The following is a 15,473-nucleotide window of genomic DNA, read 5'->3' on the forward strand; positions in this document are numbered from 1 at the left end:
GAACAGTATCTACTCATCTGTCTCTCAGCGAAAAGTTCAGGCAACTTCCCAAAAGTATAAACTACCCCCTCACAGGCCGAGCCAACTGGATTTTTTAATTAATCAATCCCAGGAAAGTAAAAGTCTTATCAGTAACTTCACACGAATGTTTGCCTGCTGTATTTCCAACTGGAATTTTTCCATATCACGCTAGGCCTTCATATCAGCGAAGTTTGTTTAAGTATTAGTCATATCTGCAACAATTTAACTGGAGGCTGACGCCCATATCAGCAGGAATGTGGGATCTGTCAGGGTCAAAAAGTCCATTAAGAGGCTGCGGAGAGAGGGAGCATTCTTCACTCCACTGGCCGACACTATTTTGGAGCAGTGTTAGGTTTTACACACAGGCTGAGAGGAATGCCTAACCTCTTTGCTAAAGGTCTCTGTGCGCTGTATGGCATCAGACCTTACTGTGAAAGTTTTCAAACTGTGCCCAGCTGCAGGGGAGGCTTAGGAACATTTGAGAGGTACAGAGAGGAACAAGACCGCATACACTTCAGGGGCCGACAGGCGCGGCCAAGCGTGAGATAGATGTGAGTTTTCATCCATTTGCACTGCTGTGAGTTCGCTCCTTCTGCCTGAGTGAGAACAACTGCTGCCAGTCCTTTAATACCATGAAACATACTTACTGACATTGAGTGTCATCTCCTTTGCAGTGCAGGACAGCTCTAAGACCGGGGGTTTAACAGGTCAGGCTGGTTTAAGGAATCACACCCTACAGTTTGAAGATCCTGCAGACCAGGACGGATTACAACGGCTTAGCAGCAGCATGTGTCCTGTTATGAAAGAATGAGCTTATGTAAAGAACAGGTTGAGTTTTTCTGTACTGTCAAAGTGACCACATACACTTTGTTTTTTTTAATAAATATATTTTGTTTAAATCCCTAATAAGATGTACAAAAAGCCAGAGACTGACCACACTGATCGAAACCACTCTGAGGCAAAGTGAGAGACATTTTCCCTGAAAAATTGCCACTGACTATAAACATGTGCAGTGAGTCTGACTTTCCAGGTTGAGTGTATTTAAGGTGCCTCAGAGGCTTACAATAAATTCAAACAAAGGTGCATTCATTGCAGGAGTCATAAGAAAAGACTGTAATAACTATCCTAACGTTCTCATTCCTGATGTCAGGCAGAGGAAACACCTCACACGTATCAAAAGTACAGCAACAACATGTTGGCACTGAGCAGTGTACAGATCTCATATCATCAGCTTTCATCATTCAGTTTGGCCCAAAGACTTCAATGGAAAACTCCCTTTTCTTTTCTTTTGAGTGCTGCAAGACTGTCTCCAAGTGATGCTTGCACATTTAGGTCACATAACTTCTTGAAAGTCAAATAAGAGAGACATTTGCTGCACTTTATTCTGGGATTATCATGTTTGAAAAGAGACCTTTACAGACACACTTTCTCAATATTTAGGCAATTCACAGACTTTCTCTCTTGCTTTGATTACATATATTCAGCACAGATGTTTGCAGAATGTGCAAAGACTGCTATGTTTAGAAAATGTGTTTGACAATCATTAACTGAGACGAAAAACGACAGAATCAAGTATGGAGTTTGTATCAGCGAGTATTCTGCCTTGAAACCTATTTAACCCCTTCGTGAAAAGGGGATGAAAGCTTGAGCATTGCAGTAACAATAAGCCCACTAGAGAAGAAGAAGAAACAACTAATTTCAATTCAACATTTTCCACTATCCCCCTACTATAAATACTCACAGCAAACTTCTTTGCTAACTGTTCAGAAGAGTATTATCGCATTCTTGTTCCAACCAAGTCTTGCACATCAAATACTTCAAACAAACTGTGTGCTGCATTTTGAAGCTGACTTTTTTCCCTGTTACAGCACTGCCATCTAGAGGACAGGAGTATTAGTTGACACCAAACCCAACTAAAATCAGCAGACTGTACATAAAAGCATGAAAACCCTATAATTTAATCACACTTTATTAAGTTTATTAAGATATTTTTTAAAATTATTTTTTGGGGGCATTTAGGACAGCTGAAAAAGCGGGGAAGACATGCAGCAAATGGTTAAGGCTGGAATCGGACCTGCGACCTCTACAATGAGGGCTATAGCCTCTGTATATTGGGCATACGCTTAGACCACTAGGCCAACGGCGCACAGACAGAAATATTTCTAACTTAACACTGAGACAATAATAAAGTAACTGATTCATGCTCGTATGACATGATACCAATTTTGTTAAAAAGCCTGAAATATTGTGGTGGACAGATGAGGAATGGTTGTTTAATTATGACATTTTTAAGCTTGCTAATTTTGTCTCAAAAGCCTGGAAGAGAAGACAAGATAGTCTCTTTCAGAGGTGTGCATTTTTATTTTATTTTGTTAAAATTTTCTTCCTTTGTCTTGAGAATGAATGAACATGCTGTTCGATCTGATTCTGGACTGCATGATTTCATGGTGTCTTGTAAGCCCATGCAGGCTGGACATCTGATTATATGTTTGACCCAATAATAAAATACAAACTTTGTTTAATAAAAGTGTAGTTATGTCTTAAAAATAATTAAAAAGATGTATTTAATGTATTTTTTGGTGAAAGAGAAGTTATTACAGTATATATCGTAATAAATTAATGTTCCAGTGATATTGGAAGGTCCCTTTTGGAACTTCCTAGAGTGAAGTTAAAATCCAGAGGTGACCGGGCCTTTGCAGTCAGGGCCCCGTCACTCTGGAATGACCTGCCGGAAGAGATCAGGCAAGCCACATCCTTCTCCTCTTTTAAAAACACACTTTTTTAAAATGTGCTTTTACTTCTTAACTCATCACTGATTTTTTAATTTCTGCATGGTTTTTATAATTGTCTTTTACTCAACTCATTTCAGTTCTCAAAACCATTGTCATGTGCTTTTGGGTTTTTTCTCTCACTATGTCTTGCACTCTGTAAACCTGTTTTTGAAAGGTGCTATATAAATACATTTATTATTGTTATTATCATATTGTGTTAAAGCTGCACTCTTGCTATTGTAATCAGCCTTTTCTAAGGCCTTAATGGTGGAGTGCAGGATGTGTGGCTTAGGTTTGTTTAGTGACATCATTCTATGAGATCAGACTTATACATTTACAACCTCTGAGATCATGTTGAGACAGAGACAGACCCCTCCGCTGCTGCTGTTCATAAGTTTTCTTTTGTTGCCGATTGATGGGAGTTCTTCTCGATCCAAGGTGACGGTCGAAGAACAGGAGATTTTGCGTCACAGTTTCACAGTTGACTTATTTGAACTTGTCTAATTCCTTGCTTTGGACAAAACCGATCTGAGTGAACAAAATGTTTAAACCATGATTAGTAAACACCCGAGAATGTCAGCAATTTGATGTTGAAGTAGAAATGTGGTCACAATATGGTCCGTTCTTCTGTTCCTGAGCAGTGGTGCTGTTCCGTAAAGACTAGAGAAGTGTTGTTGCAGAGCGTTATGATGTCGGAGGGAAGTTGACCTTTAGGATAAATGTCATCACTTCATCGTATATCCTATTAGATACTTCTGTGGATGTTTAACAGACAAACATTTCTCACGTTATGTTTAAAAAGTGTGTAATTGAGTTAACAGTGCTGCTGAGCTTTTGCCACCTGAATCAGTTCATCCTTGGGTTTCTGTGAAGCTTTTTAAAGTGTGAAAATATCATTTCAGGGATTCCTGAGATATTATACACATGAGAATATAAAAGACTTACTCAAAGTTTAAAAACATGATTCCTTTGGCCTGCATGGTGATTTAAACTCAGGGAAGTGTCGATTCAAAGATGATGCTGAACCTTAAAAAGTGTAACACTTGAATGATAGATGACGCGTCAGATCAACTCATTTATTATCACTTTAATTTTATAGGGGAACCACAAGTACTTTAAAAGAAGGTTATACAGCGCTGTACATTTGGGAGCAGTACAGACAGACTCGATAGTCTAATCGTCTCCCTTTAAATACTATTCATTAAATGTTCTATAATCTTATAATGATACAGTGATACAATAAAAGCTTGTGTAACTGGTCCTGCAGCTTTTCTGATATGTCGATATCATTTTTGTTGGGACTGTTATTTCCTTGTCATCGTTTTCCAAAAAAGGAAAATAAAAGTTATGATCAAAAACCATACGACAGGCAGAAACTGCCAGGCTGTAATCCTGTTTGACTCCCAATTCACTCACACAATAGAGAGAAATAGAGAGACAGAAAAAGGGAGAAGGGAAAGAGATAGAATTTCCATGTTCTGAAGGCTGGTCCATGATGGAGATGGGCATCAGTTCATAGCGAGGCACAGAGAAGCACAAGATATATTTTGCACTTTCTGCGACCTCAACTCCTACTCTGCCCGACCATCAACCTGCACAAAGGCTCACTTCCACAGCTGTGTGCTCAGAGTCTGGCCAGATCCAGCAGCAGCCCATCCCCCCATAGCTGACGGAGGCTGAGCGAAGGCCATCTGACCACCTGCACCATTCAGAGTCATCCCTGACATCTGCTGGTTCACCTGAGGATATCACAGAGATCTGTATCAACACTCAAGCAAAACAACCTGTAACCTGAAGTCCGTGTTCTTCTGATCAATCCTTTTTGACTAAGGGCAACTTCATTTACCGCAAAGATCCTCCTCCATGACCTCAACACTTCAATTCACTCTAACCTTGCTTGTTTGGTGGCCTCCTTTCTGATTGATTTTGAGCAGCAATGTTTTACTGAAGAACCTAATCTGAGTATCTCCAGCCTTCCTGCATTAGAAAGCAGTTTGTCTCAGCATATAAAAACTAAACATACTTCACAGTTTTCTGTTAGGGCCCTGCAACTACCTGAGGAGTTGAGGTCGGCTCAATCAATGCCTTCTTTTAAATCTCTTCTCAAAACCTACTTTTACAGAAAGACCCTTTTTAGACTAAATATGCTGAATCCAGTTTTACTGTTTTATTGTTGCATTGGCTCAATTGTTTTACTCACTTTAATTCCAGCACAACCTGATTGTATTGTATCTTTACCTTGTAACTGTGTTTTGAAAAGTGCTATACAAAGAAAATGTATTATTATAATTATTGTTATTATTATGATTATGATTATTATTATTATGATTATTATCATTATCATTATCATTATTATTATTATTATTATTATTATTATTATTATTATTATTATTATTCATCCATCCATCCATCCATCCATCCATCCATCCATCCAACATCTTGACCGCTTATCCCGTTTTGGGGTCACAGGGGGCTGGAGCCAATCCCAGCTGACCTCGGAGGCAGGTTACACCCTGGACTGGTCGCTAGCCTATCACAGGGCAAACACAGAGAGACAGACAAACATTCATGCACACACTCACACCTCCGGGCAATTTAGAGTGATCAATTAACCTGGTGAGCATGATTTTTGGACTGTGGGAGGAAGCCGGAGTACCCAGAGAGAACTCACGAGTGCATGGGGAGAACATGCATACGAAGGGACTGTTATGTTTTCTAAGTCTACTCTTGTGTTTCCTGTTTTATTTTGTAGTTCTGAATCCTTGTGTCTCCAGTTTAGTCATCATGTCCTTTTGTGTATTATTAGAATGGTTATTATTATTATAATTTTTTTTTTTTTTAATTATCATTTTATACCTATAATTAAACAATACCTGTCACACTGGTTGAGAGTCAAACTCCAACTTTAGAAAGAAGGGATTTTTGAACTTGACAATTTGACAGTTTTTCCCCCCAATAAATGTTAATGTGTTTTTTTTTCTAATGCTGTTTCAGGTGCTTCTTGATCACTACACAGCCAATTTTAAGTGTTCATCATCTGTAACTAGCTACTCAGTTCCTATTGTGGATTACATTGTGGATATGTTAAAAAAATAAACTTTTTGTATCATGCATTATGGTTATTTTGACTTCACTGCAATTCACACCAGTAGCTTCATAATGTTAGAATGGAAATGGGACGTGGCTCTTGTTGTAAGTCGCTCTTATGCTGCCATCTGGTGGCTGCTATGTTTACATCCTGTACAGTAAACCACTTTACAAAGCACTATTGTAAAATGCATTGTACAGTGTGGGTGTGGTCACGTGATAGAAATCTCCCAACAGAAAGTCACCCACTTTAACACAACCCCAAAAAATCTATTTTTAAACATCCTCCTCTAATACTTCAGTAAATAACTCTGCACGCCCGGTCTCATACCTGACCCATGTTCCACTGAGCCTGCTGCCCGGGCTGGATGGCGTACATGCCCTGAGCAGGCACCATGCCTGCAGGCATCGCACCACCCTGCGGTCCCATCATCCTCGGCGCCATGCCCATCACACCTGCGGCTTGTGCGTTCCCCATGAAGCCGTTAGGCATCGTCATCCCGACCATCATGCCCGGGTTGTGCCCCATCATTGCTGCTCCGCTCTGAGCCATCATGGCACCCATGACGGTTGTAGGTGGCATTGCTGTGCCCATGCCGGGGTAGGCCTGATAACCAGCAGCGGCCTGGACAGGAAACTGCATCTGCGAGGGGCCCATGAACATGCCAGCTGGTTTGGAGAAGACAGTAAACAGAGGGAAGATTGTTATGCTGATGTTATGTTGCATGACTTGTTAACTGCAGATAGCGTTGAATGAGGGGAGTAGTTCTGCTGCTTAAACTTGCTTTATACTCAGTGCTTTGCTTTCTTCTACTGTGTTTGTAATGAGGAAACATTCATTGTATATGCTGTGAAACATTCTGCAACACTGTCCTAACCAGGCTTCACTATAATGCCACCTTTATATTTGTACACTATCATACAGCCGTGTCATTTTAGTGTCCTCGTGTGTGATCTGACACAGCCTCATGGTGCTGCAAACAGCAAAAAGACTTGTGACATGTAAACAAACAAACTTCACATACACACGACACTGTTCCACCCTGACAGCTCAGGACAGATGACCTTTCGCCTGTCCTACACCTCTGCTATTTCTGCTGAACAACTTCCCTCTCATTACCTAGAACATAGACAGTGAGGCATAGCAGAGGTGTAGCAGTTCCATCTTTAACAGGCTACGTGAACGGAGCATGTGAAGAATGAAGATCTGGTATCAATGCCTGATCAGATTTGTGATTACTCTTGTTAATTATTTGATCAGGATAACTGGCAGAGTACCCCTTTGCCTTCTCATGTTCAGGATATATTTCACACTTGGGAAACTTCGCTACTTTTCATGAATGAGTGCAACTTGCAGGAAAATAATATTCAGGTCCTCACCAGCGGGGGCCTGTTGTGACATGCTGTTGGTTCCATACAGGGACAGGATTGAGTCCTTGGACAGCGGTTTCTTGGCCGTGTCCTCGGTCTTAGTGGTGCTACTGCTGTCACTAAACAAGTCCAGGTCCGCTTGCCCTGACCCTGAGCTGGCTCCGCCTCCTACTGCTGGAGCTTGTGTCGGTGTACTGGCCGCGTTACTGGAGCTCACCTGGGAGGAGGGAAAAGAGCGAAAGGCTTTGAAACACTTTTAATCATATTAATGAATAGATTCTGTGATTTTTTACTTAAGGAAAATGAAGAAGAAACTAGTCCTACTATTCAGGTTCACTTCCTGGGTGCTGTCCTGACATAACAGGTTTCAAATTAACACTTCAATAATTAAAGAAGTGACACTTCTTTCATAGTCTGAACAGAGCCTGGGAGTAAATAAACGCCCTGGTCGACTTGCTGACAAACAGTCATCAGCTGTAGTTCGCCAAACATGACAGAATGGTGGCCGTACTTTATTCACTGATGCCCCATATCTCAGCTGTGACCTGCTTACAGGCCGCAGGAAACTGAGACTGCCTGAAGACCGCAATAAATCTGTACCTAACTTTAGTTATCTCACCAATGATAACATCTAGTATTCATTTTACATAATGTATACCTGTTTTTTTTTAAGAGTTATCTCATTCCCCATGTCTGTCCTCCCCTCTCTCTAACACCCTCTCAATCTTTTACTCAAGAACAGAGGCTAATCTTGACTAACTGAGAAATGTCAGTGGTAGCAGTGCATGGCTTCAATACTGAGTTCAGGTTGTACATTTGCTTGGTACAGTTGTTGTGAGGCAATTTGCAAAAGAGGCAAACATTACTTCTTACAAACAAAGCAATAACACACTTTCTGAGAGCTTAGTAAACTATTTTAAAGAATGGATGATGTTTTCAATCACTGTAAAAACAGATTTTTGTTCATATTGATTGAAGAAAAATAATATTAAGAAGACGTCGATACACACTCCCAGTCAAAAGTTTGGTCACACCTTCTCATGCAAGGGTTTTTATTTATTTTAATTATTTCCAACATTGTAGATTAATACTGAAGACATCAAAACTATGAAATAATCTGGTTTTGCCATTATCTGGATTACAACAGTAGTCAAATAGAGATATCCATTGTGTACTAACCCTACCTCTGAACAACACAACTGATGGTCTCAAACACATTAAGAAGGCAAGTCATTCTACAAATGAACTCTTGACAAGGCTCATGTTAATTAGAAACCATTCCAGGAGACCACTTCATGAAGCAGACTGAGAGAATACCAAGTGTGCAAAGCTGTCATGAAGGAAAAAGGGGGCTACTTTACAGAATCTAAAATATAAAACATATTCTGCTTTGTTTAACACTTTGTTGTTCATTCAATAATAGTGTTTACAATAATTAAAATAAATACAAACCCTTGAATGAGAAGGTGTTTCAAAACTTTGACTGGTAGTGTAGGTTTGTAAGAGACTGGTGATTTGAATGTGTAATGGTGTTACAATAAATTAATCATCAATATAATAACCAGATGGATCACCAATGAAAGTAATCCCTGTTAACAGAACCATTTAACCATCAGGCTAAATGATCGCCTCATTAGCAGCATTCATCTCTCATCTTCTTCTCTCTCAGTATCAGTGCTGCCGTCTTGTGGGCTGTGGAAACTGATGGTTATCATTTTAATTTATGGTTTTTAGTGCTCCACTAATCTAAGTTTCACATTACACAACCATCTGCTATCAAGCCAATGCTGAGAAATCAGGACAGATTATGGGTATGGTGAACTCTTGCTCGGTTGTACCTGAGAAAACTGAGCTGCCGACGAAGACGCAGGGAGAGGGTTGGACACCATGGGGCCGAATATATCCAGGTCATTGCTGCTCTGGCTTGTGCTCATGCTACCATTGTTAGTTGATGCAGCTGTTGGTGCGTCTGTGAGAGAGAAGTGAAAGAACCAGTTTTACAGGTGTTGGTTTGTGTGTGAGCTCACACAGTCTGAGGAAACAACATGGAGTGACTACTTCAACAAAGGCAGCATAACTCACCTACAAGTTCACAATGAAATCCTACCTAAGCCTTCACATTTAACTTATTAAACATACCAAAAAATCCTGAGATGGTCTGTGATTGCTGTTAAGTATGACCCGAGAGCTCATGTGTGAATACTTACTCCTGTAGCTACAGGACTGCTCACACAATAAGCAGCACAAGAGTTAATACAGTGAAAAATTCTGTTACAATTAATCAGCTTACTCTTATTAGTTCACTGAGCACAAAACAAAAATAACAGTAAATCCAAAAGCAGAGCCCCTCTAGTCAATCATTATGGTTGACGTATAATTTTCTTTTATATTGTAATTGCTGTAATGAAGTGATACCACACAGTAATGATTTTACTCATTAATGTCAGAGCTAGCTCATTGAAAACATTGATGAACACGATTACAAACAAACACACACAATCAACATTTTTCCTCTGTCAGCCCGTCTGCAGTGATCTGGAGAGCATGCAAACATAATCTTCAAAGCAAAGTTATCAGCAGTTTCCTGTATGGTGAGCATGATTATTCTATAAGTAGCTGTAGTCAGCTGCCACCTTATTTTCATGGCTTATCGCCCCTCTTCATCTAACAAGTCAAATATCATAATTCTACTTTCTGACCCCTTTAATATTCAATGATAATCCTGCGAAACAAAGACTGTGTGAAAAAGTGAGTGACAGGAGTCCTTAGCAGTACCGTGAGTGAGCTTTCAGCTTGAATGCTTACTCTAAAGACCTTACAATCAAAAGCTTTGCAGAGGTTCACTGGTTCAAAGGTTTGTTTTGAAGCAGGTTTCTGTAATTTGCATTAAAAAAAACCAACAGACTTCTTTACAGCGCAGCAGGTCTAACATTGGTCGGTCTGAGAGCAGCTGGAATGAACCGTGAAGTGACTCTGATGTTACCAGGGGAAGGAAACTAACAAAAGAGAACCTAGGGTTGAAACGTTGAGCTAAATCTTTCACTTTTAGGTCCTTAAAGCTAGGGTTGGTAGTCACGGGAAACTAGTATGAATTTGAATGTAGCATTTCCTCAGGACTCCGTCTAAGAGCATATGATGGTGACTGATTTAAAACCGGTCCTCAGCACATGGTTTGTGTTTTGCACTACGTCAACTCATGTCTCACTCAGCGGTAAGAAAACACCAAAACATTCTCATAGTGAAAGTTAAAAACACAAACAAACATGAAATGTATGCTTTGCAGGAGGCGGGCAGAACGGCAGGACGGGATTTGATTGGTTTCATAATTTGGCTCCTGATGGCAGGGATTGGTTGGTGTTTTCCCAGGTTTACTGGATAGCAGCTTTTTTAAGAACACATTACGTATTGATTGCAATCAGGACATAAAGATCATTTGAACCAGTATAACAAAAAGTGTATCTAAATATGACTACCAACCCCAGCTTTAAGTCATTATCAGTCAGCAAGTCAACAAGTCTGGCAACAAGCTTCTGTCCTGCTCCTGCATCAGACCAAATCTATGTTGCCTTAGTGCCGTTATCACCTGCTGTAATGAAGGTAACAAGAAACGAGCAGTCCTCATTTATAATTCCAACATCCTGCTTGCTGCTACTCCATGTCAGACATAACAAATGAGTCTGTAACTCCTGGTATTAAATTGTATGATTCCATAAATACATCACGACAGATTTCATATTTGTTTTATTTTTCAGTGGACAAATGCACAGGAGAAGTGCACGGATACATACCAAGGCCTAGTAGGTTCACAGAGGGCTCTGAGGTCTTAGCAGGGCTGATTTTTGGAATTGGCCTCGACTCTTCACTCTTTGGAAATATAAAGCGTTATGACAGGTAAACAAAGCTGACGTGCATGTTTGAACAGCTCAACTTGTGATTCATGTCAGACTCTTACCTTGGTGTATGACGCCTTGCTCCCTCTTTCAGGCTCTTTCTCTTTCTTAACATCTTTTGGCTATAATGACATAAAAACACCTTATTCACACATTTTATAAGTTTGTATTTTTACTTGAATTGAACTTTTTAGGTTTGATGTAAAAACTCTGCTATAAAAAACATTAAATACATAGCATGAGAGAAAGGAGCGGACACATACACTGCTTCCATTGGTCACATTCTTGCCGTAGTATTTCTTCTTCTCATATTTATCCCTGATGAAGAATTCCACAGCTCTGAGGTCAGAGTTAAGGACAAACAAAAAAGCAACAACAGTCCAAAATGAAAAGATACCGCTCCTGAGAGTTATTCAGAGGGCCGTGACTCATAGTGAAGGATACTGGTCTGTTTGAGGTCTTCTGAAACTTTCTGGAAGGTTTGCCTCATAGAGCTGCCTTGCCCGGGTGTTACCCATGTCCTGTATACTCTGCAGAAAGAAAGGATGGAGGGATGAACAGGAGACTAATCATTAGAGCATGAATAAATATTAAGATAGTCACTTTGTTTTATTTGGTCCACGATGATAATTGGATCATAAAAGGAGAACTTCAAAGCCTGTAAATAAAGGAGTTTTATAACCTTTGACTTTAATAACTAACATGTGGAAATCTCAGCCAGATGATGTCATCTGGGGTTAAGAGGGAAACACACTGGAGTCTGTGACAGAGGGCTGGATAAGTTAGGATACGTGCTGATGGTTCAAATTTGGGTTTAATGATCATAAACAATAAATTATGAGAAATATATTCTTATTAAAATTCTACTTTTGGATCAAAAACTTCAGAGTGTGATGCATCATAGCTTTCAGAGAAGTGTTTCATGACACATATATGTTAATTTGTATCATCTGTGCAGTTTCTTTCCTCTTGTCAGACAGTAATGTCATCAAGGATATTACTGCTGAGTTGGCACAAAGTAAATGATTGCTTTGATGGATGAGGTCGTTGAAAGAGGGAAGCGTGGTGACCTTGAGAGAGCAAAACTGTACTTGAGTTGGACGCAAACTGAGGTTGAGGCAAGTTTGTTTAATGTGATGTTTTGTACTCATGACTTGTACCTTGATTGAGATTGTGTGTTTGTTGTTGTCATTGCCGATATGTAAATAAGTATGTTTAGATTGAGAATTTAGAATACACATAAAAGGAGTGTTTTACAGTTTTAATATGCATTTGATGTTCGTTTCACCTTTAATTTGTGAGTAATTGTAAGGAAAAATCCACTGTTTGAATAATGTGCAGTATCCACTTTCAGTCTTGACCTACAAAAGCAGCTTATGTTCAGAAACTCTGATCCGTCTCTTGGAGGTCCACCAGGTCAAATGAAGTGCAGATAAATCATCAGGACTTCCCTCTCTAGATGTCAGTTTTTATTATTTTTCAAGGGACTGGGACTCCAGTCTGAAAGATTTTCTCAATATGTGCAAAGGTAAAAGAACATTACATACATTTCTTAATATCCCACCCAACCTAGCTTTAATGATAAATTAGATGATGATGAGAAAGCAACATCTCTAGTTCTCTCCCACAAACATTTTAATCTGATGATGAGTGATGCTAATATTTGTTTATCTGCCTATGTAAACTGGTTCAGGTTAAATAAAATATCTTTGAATATTAAAAAATCTAATTTTAGCATTTTTAGTGGTAAGTAAAAATACTCTAATGATTTGTCTAAAATTTGTATTGACTCTGTTGAGATGCCTCAGGTATCAGCTACTAGATTAGATTCCTTGGAGTTTCTGTGGATGAGAATCTGAGTTGGAAAGAACAAATCCATTGGATTAATAGAAAAACTGATAAATCTCTCAGTATTATAAGAAGGAGTAGTCATCTTGTTACCACAAACTGTCTCCTTACTCTTTAGTACAGCCTAATTTATCCACATCTTTCATATTGTAATATAGTTTGGGCTAGTACTTTTCCATAAAATGTTGCTCCTTCAGAAACGTTTTGTCAGGATCCTTTGTTTCAGAAACTCCAGCTTCTTAATATCTATAACATCAATATCTCTCAAATATGGTTTTTTTTTGTATAAAATAAAACATGAAGGGAATATCACCAATCTCTTCAAGTCTTAATTCAAATTAAATCCACAGGTCCACTCTTACTCAACTTGTCAAACTTTATTTCTTCATCCTCACGAATGTTTTACCTAGAAGTCAATTCTCAATACGTTTCAGGGGCAGCAAATTCTGGAATATTTATTCCAATGTGGCGAAAAACTGTATCGTTAAAATGTTATAAAGGATGCTTAAAAAAACTTTTAACCACTGTTACTTAATTATACTCATAATACCAACCATATTCATAAATAGGTTTCCATACACTTCATATTCATATTTTCTACTTTTGAATTCTGTAGATTAATTGTTAATTTTGTATATTCTGATGTTATTTTATTTTTAGTATCAACTATTGTCTGTATATGTGTCAATTTGGTATTTAAAAAAAATGCTTTATGTATAGTTTTTCATTTTACAAACATTGTAAACAAAAAATAAATGAATACATACAATAACAAATTATCCTTTACATTCACAGACATGACAATGAAACATGAATATTTACATTACCAAAAACAAAAAGAGTTTTAATGATGGACTCAGGTTTTTTACATATTCGATGAAGGTGACCAAATGGCATTATATTTTTCAGGACAGTTGGCTCGATTGAATCTTAGTTTTTCTAGTTGCAGCATGGAGAGCATTACTCCAATCCAGCTGTTGAATGAGGGAGTTTTATCAGATTTCCACTGTAGAAGAATGAGTCTTCGGGCTATTAATGAGGCAAAAGCTATAGCCTTTTCTTGTACCTTTGGGATAGGGATCTCTGGAGGAGGGACCCCAAAGATAGAAATGTGTGGGGAAGGTGTTATTGTCACACCACACATATATGAAAGGAGAATTTAGTATTTTTTCATTAGTTTTCAATATTAGAACACTGTTTGGGTGGAGGCTTCTGTCTCTTCCTGCACTGTATATTATTTATATTTGCTCTTTTTTGTGTGTGTATCTTTCTTAATTGTGCAAATAAATAAACATAAAAATCTTCTACACTGTAATTAACCTACAATATATAATGAAGGAATCACTACCTGGATTTGTTCTGAGGTCCATTGGTCCAGGTTGACAGACTTCACTCTGGATATGTGTACTCCCAGGTTCCTGTGGATGCCAGCACACCGAATGCAGATGAAAACCCCCAGATTCCAGGATGCCCATCTTGGACCTGGTGGAGCAAAAACACAGACATGTCCAGAAGAAGAATACATGCAAGATCGTGAGACGTTAGCGCCTTAAAGTCTCCACGGTAACCGTATCAGTCTTTACAAATCACCAAACACAAAAAGGAAAAGTGTGGCAGACTAGTTTCTTTCTGGGATCTTTAAAACTTTGCTGAGTAGTGATCTGGAGGCGGCGGTGAGGGAGAGGAACTGTAGGGAGCTTATGTAGATTTGGAGAAGTTAGCTTAGCTTAAGGGGAAGGTGTCAGCTGACTATACCAGAACCACTTACACTCGAGTTAGCTTAGCTTTGCGAACAAACGCAGATGCTACACTGATAGTTATCGTTAACCACGACTTCCTGGTGAAAATGTCAACTCTGTGTGATTAAAAAGGGTTTTGTTTCGATAGCGTGACAGTCACCTTTCGCCTCGCAGTCGGCGCAGTACTTGTTGTCTTCCTCCCTCAGCATTTTGGACAGGATGGCCTGGTGCTGCTCGTTTAGCTTCTGGGCCTTCTCCCTCTCCGAACGGGTCGCCATGTTCGCGGCTTTGGGTTGGACCTTGTTAATAAAAAAAATCTACTTTGATCGGTCGTCAATCTTTTAGAAGTTTCTGTTAAAAGACCATAATCAGAGGGATGAACGCCTCCGAGAGGGATATGAAAACACCCGGAACCGGAATCCCCTCTCCGCCCACAGGAATTCTAAAGCTGACGCGGCGTCTGCACCTGATTGGCTGGCGGCTCTGACGTCAAGTGACGTACACAGTTTCTTGAAAATGTGAATTAAGTTTCACATTTTCATAAAATATTTATCATCAAGAGTTCATCCACATTCATAACTTTGACAAAAAAAGATACCCACCGGTTAACTTGTTAAACAATTATAGTTAAATATTATGAGTTTTTTTTCCCATAAATTTAACTGCATATTTTATTTATATTTAACCTGTATTTTACCAGGAATAGTCCCATTGAGATGCAAAGTCTCTTTTACAAGGGAGTCCTG

The 15,473-nt window shown here is 39.1% G+C and overlaps 1 protein-coding gene across 1 annotated transcript; it reads right to left on the minus strand.

Annotated features, from left to right (window-relative positions):
* Positions 1–3,854: 3,854 nt before the first annotated feature.
* LOC117816269 (stromal membrane-associated protein 1-like) lies at positions 3,855–15,155 on the minus strand. Its single transcript, XM_034688463.1, has 10 exons — positions 14,888–15,155; positions 14,337–14,470; positions 11,585–11,670; positions 11,404–11,479; positions 11,203–11,262; positions 11,039–11,114; positions 9,089–9,219; positions 7,260–7,467; positions 6,211–6,548; positions 3,855–4,531 (listed from the first exon to the last, which is right to left on the minus strand). Exons 1-10 carry the CDS (start codon positions 15,003–15,005, stop codon positions 4,397–4,399), a joined length of 1,362 nt encoding a protein of 453 aa, XP_034544354.1. The 5' UTR covers positions 15,006–15,155; the 3' UTR covers positions 3,855–4,396.
* Between the last annotated feature and the right edge of the window lie 318 nt (positions 15,156–15,473).

The sequence above is a fragment of the Notolabrus celidotus genome, chromosome 7, assembly GCF_009762535.1.
Source record: "Notolabrus celidotus isolate fNotCel1 chromosome 7, fNotCel1.pri, whole genome shotgun sequence".
NCBI classification, from domain to species: Eukaryota; Metazoa; Chordata; class Actinopteri; order Labriformes; family Labridae; genus Notolabrus; species Notolabrus celidotus.

What these genes read in the sequence shown, in the direction of transcription:
- LOC117816269 (XM_034688463.1), bottom strand. Translation starts at nt 15,005, where the DNA reads ATGGCGACCCGTTCGGAGAGGGAGAAGGCCCAGAAGCTAAACGAGCAG. An exon ending in GGACCTCAGAACAAATCCAG is followed by an intron (nt 11,671 to 14,336) that starts GTAGTGATTCCT and finishes TTCTTTCTGCAG; the next exon opens with AGTATACAGGACATGGGTAA. An exon ending in CGGCAGCTCAGTTTTCTCAG is followed by an intron (nt 7,468 to 9,088) that starts GTACAACCGAGC and finishes CCCTCCTCCCAG; the next exon opens with GTGAGCTCCAGTAACGCGGC.